Source organism: Austrofundulus limnaeus, unplaced genomic scaffold (assembly GCF_001266775.1).
Source record: "Austrofundulus limnaeus strain Quisiro unplaced genomic scaffold, Austrofundulus_limnaeus-1.0 Scaffold223, whole genome shotgun sequence".
Lineage (NCBI taxonomy): Eukaryota > Metazoa > Chordata > Actinopteri > Cyprinodontiformes > Rivulidae > Austrofundulus > Austrofundulus limnaeus.
In genome coordinates this window covers 685,357-691,031 of record NW_013952625.1, presented here as the reverse complement: position 1 = coordinate 691,031, position 5,675 = coordinate 685,357, and the positions used below count along the sequence as shown (strand labels likewise).

At 38.9% G+C, this 5,675-nt stretch overlaps 2 protein-coding genes across 2 annotated transcripts in view; both read left to right on the top strand.

The window, feature by feature from the left end:
• The window catches only part of LOC106525338 (regulator of G-protein signaling 12), a 69,258-nt gene extending 64,698 nt beyond the window's left edge, over positions 1-4,560 (top strand). The window contains exons 19-20 of the transcript XR_001311104.1: positions 76-87; positions 4,547-4,560. The gene's annotated coding sequence lies outside the window, so the exon portion shown is untranslated. The remainder of the gene's footprint in view (positions 1-75; positions 88-4,546) is intronic.
• Positions 1-5,675, top strand: part of hgfac (HGF activator) — a gene marked incomplete at its 3' end in the record, with an annotated part of 18,081 nt that overhangs the window by 4,214 nt on the left and 8,192 nt on the right. Inside the window, 6 exon segments of the mRNA XM_014019539.1 lie at positions 678-739; positions 836-979; positions 2,011-2,142; positions 3,947-4,057; positions 4,372-4,546; positions 4,964-5,061. Coding sequence (XP_013874993.1) covers positions 678-739; positions 836-979; positions 2,011-2,142; positions 3,947-4,057; positions 4,372-4,546; positions 4,964-5,061 — 722 coding nt within the window.

The window sequence follows — 5,675 nt, the reverse complement described above, 5'->3', positions numbered from 1 at the left end:
ATCTATCTATCTATCTATCTATCTATCTATCTATCTATCTATCTATCTATCTATCTATCTATCTATCGTATATACGTGTGTGTGTGTGTCGATAGCTCCCAAGCTGAAGCTAATATAGTTTAGCTTGGGAGCTAACGACAAATCTCATTGTATGAATTAGCTCCATGTATATCAGTTTCTTCTTTTAGGGGTCATGGGGGTCACTGGTGCCCATATCTAGCAGTCACAGTGAGAGGGGGTGGATTGATATATCAGTTTCTCATTCTCCTCTCTGTCATTGCACTTTGGTTTTCTTTAAAAGAGCTGAACGTCCAAAATAGACCATTTTGTAGTTACAAGTTCTAGAAGAGCCTAAATGTTCCAGGTCACAGGTCAACTGAGAAAACGCTGAGGTTGCTATGAAAACGCCACTGGAATTGTGTAAATTCAACAAGCTCAAAAAAGCAGATTTATAGCTTAGATATTCATGAAACATCTCTTCTATAATCCTAAAGGAGAGTTTACAAAATGGTCTAAAATCGTTCGAGCACCAGAGAACCTTGTAAGAGTCATGATTTACCCAGAATGCTTTGCCCCATGAATAAATACGGCGATGTTCATGTGATCCTGTACATTTTGTYCAAACAGGTTCAGTTTTTCAGTCATGTGGCCAGAACCTTTTTGTTTTCCTGTCCCAGGTGCTCTCTCACACGTAACTTTGACCGGGACAAGCAGTGGCGCCTCTGTGTTCCATCAGATGGTKAGTAAAACTGGTGGCACACGTTCGTTCCAAATCACAGTGCAGCCTTCTCCTCCTCTCACTGTCTTTATTCCTTTTGTTCATGCATTCCTTTAGGTCTTAACAACACATCCCATGTGGTACGTGACCCGTGTAGGGTGAATCCATGTCAGCACGGCGGAGTCTGCACACCAACACCACAGACCGGCTTGTTTAGCTGCTCCTGTCCAGAGAAATTCACTGGAAGGTTATGCGAGCAAAGTAAGCTATTGTATAGTTTGTTTCAATTTGTTCAACACCAGATGTTTGTGTTGTCATGTAGGCAACAGAGAAAAAGCTATTGTTTTAGGTACACATAAAGATGTTCTCTTTGCTCTGTGACATARGTCTTCAATGCTGTTTCTCCATTCATTTGGGGGGTTTCCAAACAGAAAAACGTTGCTCTATAACCCTTTACATTTTTTTAAAACCATTGTGCCATGTTGGACATTTATTAGCAATCGTATGCTAGCAACAAGCTAAGCATCATAAAGAACATTTTAGCACACTAGAAGCAAGCTCCATTTATGTTAGAGCAATAGTTCAGCTCTGTTGCTTTGTGATTCTTTGAAAACCTCATAAATAAATAATATCTTACCTGTTGTAGATATCTGTTTCAGCTACATTTGTTAGGAGAAATAGTTTATTTCGGGCCAGATTGATGAGCTAACAGCTAGTCCTGGCTGAAGCAATCCTAAAATTTGCGTGCAGTTCATGTGAAAACTATTTATAAAACTTCTGTGGTTATTTAGAGAAGCTTCAGTAGTAGCTAATATTAGCATTTATTGCAGGAATATCCTACAGTTTCAGCTGAAAAAAAATCATGCAATGTTAAATTGAGAAAGATGCATAGGTTTGTAAAAGTGAACTATACAAATGTTTATAAAATGTTTTTAGATTGGACATGTTTTAAGATAACAGAAATCCATTTTAGTCTTGGCCTCACTCAGACTAGCCATTAGCTTGTCAGTCAGTTCAGAATCAAACAATATTTCTCTATATAATATATAGTAATATAATATCCATCCATTATATTTACCCTCCTCTTCCTGTCCAGGTTTCAGGGGTCACACGTGCCTCATTGAAATGTCATCATATTTAATTTTATGCTTCCAAACAAGCTAATAAAATAAAAAATACTTAGGGGTCAGTTGGAGCTGGGTTTCACCTAAATTGCAGAATTGGAACAAAACATGCATCAGCTTTCCTGATCTCTTTCATCTCCACTCAGATTTCAACCTGTTGTCTTCCAGAGAGGTGCTACGAAACCCTACACCTGCGCTACTATGACGTCGGCGCGACTTGGGGGCGAATTCATCTCCGTAACGTAGAACAGTGCACGTGTGTGGCCGGGGAGGCCGAGTGTCAAAGGGTCCGCTACACAAGTAAGTCATGTTTTGTTGCCCCGTGCGTCAACTGTGTCCTCCTGGTTTTTCGCCTTTTCAGCCGGGCTTTTGTCAACGCGATAAGGGCGACACCCCCACCCGACATGAAAGGTTACAGCGGCCTGGCTGTGATTGTTCGCGCCGACTTGTTGAAAACTCCTGAACACACACGGAGCTTTAGGTCAGCACAAACTGAAAACAAGAGAAAGAGAAAACTTTTCTACTCTTCTTGGCATCGTGCCTAAAACTAAAAAGATCAGGTTTTCACTCCTCGCTTGAAGAAATGTTTTTTGTTCCTTTACTACGTGAAAGACTTGGCCCTACCCTGTCTTTGATCACAGCTCCATAATAACAGTAGTAACCCCACCTTTGGATAAAAGACACGTTGTATGACTCACTGTGACTCAGGAGTGGTGGTATACACTATAGGACAAACCCTGTGGGCCTTTTTGTGTTTTCATCCCAGTGGAGCGTTTGACCAGAGGTGCCTCCAGAAAGTTTTAATGGGGTGGGGCTTTGTGGGGTGGCCCTGAAAACCCTACGATGGCACCAAATTCAAATTAAACAAGTTTTTCTTGTCTTACTCATTAATTTTCTCTCTTCTTTCTGGTTGTTAAGGGATGTTTGACACAAAAAAATATATAAAATAATTAACAAATTAACGTAATATTATCGCGTTAATGCAACAGCAATAATTATTATAATGCATGTTAATGCTGTTTTTTATCTTTGTATTTTTCCATGAACATACACATAAACACAAASCTTGTGGTCACGTTTTTTTGGGAGCGTGGATTTTGAAAACTTGTGGCTTTAGATGGGCATCATCACACATCTCATCCAGAGCCTTTGTTTGTTYGCCAGCAACACGAGGCTGCTCACATGAACCGAGCAATCAGGACAGGAAAATGGCACAAGTTTTATATAATACAGCACCTGAAAAATGCTCTAAACCTCTTTGAGTCAGAATTCAATTTTGTGCGTAATAATAAGATTAATCAAGAGTTCAAGGAGTTTCCATTATCATTCCAAATAAAAACATGAGAAACGACAGATACTGAAGTCCCATTTGTCAGCAATAAATATAAAAAACAATAAGCAATAAGAAGATAAAAAGAAAAACACAATAAAAGAAAAAAATAAACATAGTTTGTCACACATGGAGTGCATTGCAACATACAAACATACACATAAAAAACAATAAGCAATAAGAAGATAAAAAGAAAAACACAATAAAAGAAAAAAATAAACATAGTTTGTTACACATGGAGTGCATTGCAATATACAAACCTACATATTCAGCCAGAGTAAAGTGATTGTAAATTTTAATCGCGATTAAAATTTTTAATCATGCCCATGCAGCACTAAAATTAATCAGAGTTAACTCGATTAATTTCACAGCTCTAGTATTTATTCAGTCTGAATGAATGTGCAGACAATAGGAGCTGTACNATACAAACATACACATCGTTTCTAAAAAAAAATTTCTCGCAAAAATCACTAAAATGAATTAATTAAATTCATTTTAGTGATTTTTGCGAGAAATTAAAAATTTTAATCCCAATTAGGGATTAAAATTTTTAATTTTTGTTCAACACTGCAAAAATTAATTCCTAACTATCGTATTTATGCGTGTACACCGCAAAGGCTGAAAAATCCTGAAGCCTCTATGAAATTATGGGTAGCATTATAGGATCAGATTTATTTTATGCTTTTTGAGCTGAAAACATACTGTATATACGCATAAATATTGTATAAATATTATTTTTAAGATGTGACATTTCTTCTGTGTTTATTTATCCAGCGTGCCGCAAAAATCCCTGCCAGAATCTTGGAACTTGTCGACTCATCATGAGCACCGGACAGGAAGTGTGTTACTGCAGAGCTGGTTACAGCGGGCCTCGATGTAGCCTTCGTAAGTACCGCCCACACGATTCAGTTCGACTCGACCAAATTTACGCCATCTGCTCCCACGGAGGAGCTGCATGATAAAACAAAGCTGGTTTCAAGCTGAAAGTGACGGGACAAAAAAGATTTACATAATCTTATGATGGCTGCAGTGCACTTGCGGCCGTGATTTACAGATCAGACGAGTGACATTTTACCTCTTAGTGGTTCGGTGTWTGACTTCAGAATACTTATTAATCTTCATGTATAGGTCTTCCTGTGGACAACCGACAGGGTTGTGATGGTTTTGTGTGCTTCTGCCTGTGGTTTCTGTGTGTGCAGAGCCAGAGACACAGTGCTACAACGGCAGGGGCACAGGTTACAGAGGAGTGGTGGGCACCACGGCGTCTGGTGCCCGCTGTCTGCCCTGGAGCTCCGAACTGCTCTTTGACGAGCTCCATGTGGGCTTAGTGGTGTCACCGGCTGCCAAGGGCCTGGGGGAGCATGCTTTCTGCAGGTGTGTGTGTGTGCCAAGCATTCTGCAAAGGGGCCGTAATTGCAAACAAAATGGAATAATAAAAAGGCAGTTGCTACGATACCAGCRGACTCATCAGGAAGATTGTCTCGTACTTTTCCTATAAAATCTATTTTAAGGATCCGAGCATCCACACACTTGTATCTGCAGCAAATTTTGTGTCGCCAAAAACATCCCAGACGTCAAAGAAAAAAAACAGTTTCTATCAAATTTTGGGAATTTTAGAAACACGTTCAAACTTTAATTTTATGTTTCAGATTAAACAAATGATTAGTTCTTATTTAATTACAGTCTGTCAAACTTTAATAAAATCAGCAAAAACTAGATATAGAGGAGAGGAACGCAGTTCCAAAGCAGAAGAACTCATCATGCTCTCCGCTGTGTGTTTCTGTGTCACAGAAACCCAGACGGGGACAAGAGGCCCTGGTGCTACACTGTAACTGACAGCGCCATCTCCTGGGAGTACTGTGACATCCCCTCCTGTGTGACGCCTGCGTGTGAGTAACCAGGGGGCTCAGGACGGCGCTTGGAAAGATAAAAGCTGAGGTTTAAACGAACAATTGACAAATACTTTATTTTAATTAAGTAGAAAGTTTGGTTATCAATACTTCACTGGATTAATTTCCTTTCAACCGACTTTTTACTTTCTACTCCTTACCTTTTAGCAGTACTTACTTCCATTTCATTTTGGCTTGTTACTGAAAAACTATCTAGACATATGATGCCTCCCAGATAGAGTGAATTTAACTGTGGTTAGATGAGAAGTATAAATTCATTTATTTTTCAAATTACGTTATAATATTATAGTCATTATGGCCTTTTTTGAGGGAGGTCACCTCTCAATAAGTGCTATTTTGGAAATTATAATTGCTTAAGTTCACTCAATTCTTTTACTTTTATTACTTACAGTAAGTACATTTTAAATCAGAAATGTACTTTTGATTCTTAATACATGTCAGATGCTTAGCCTCAAAAGGTTTCCTTGACACACAAAATAACATTCTTCAATGTAATTATGTGCATTGCAATGCACACTGTTGTGATTCGTTTTCCATCCAAGTCATCTCAACTTTGCCATGCTTCTCCTCCTGCATAATTTGTCCTAGAGCTG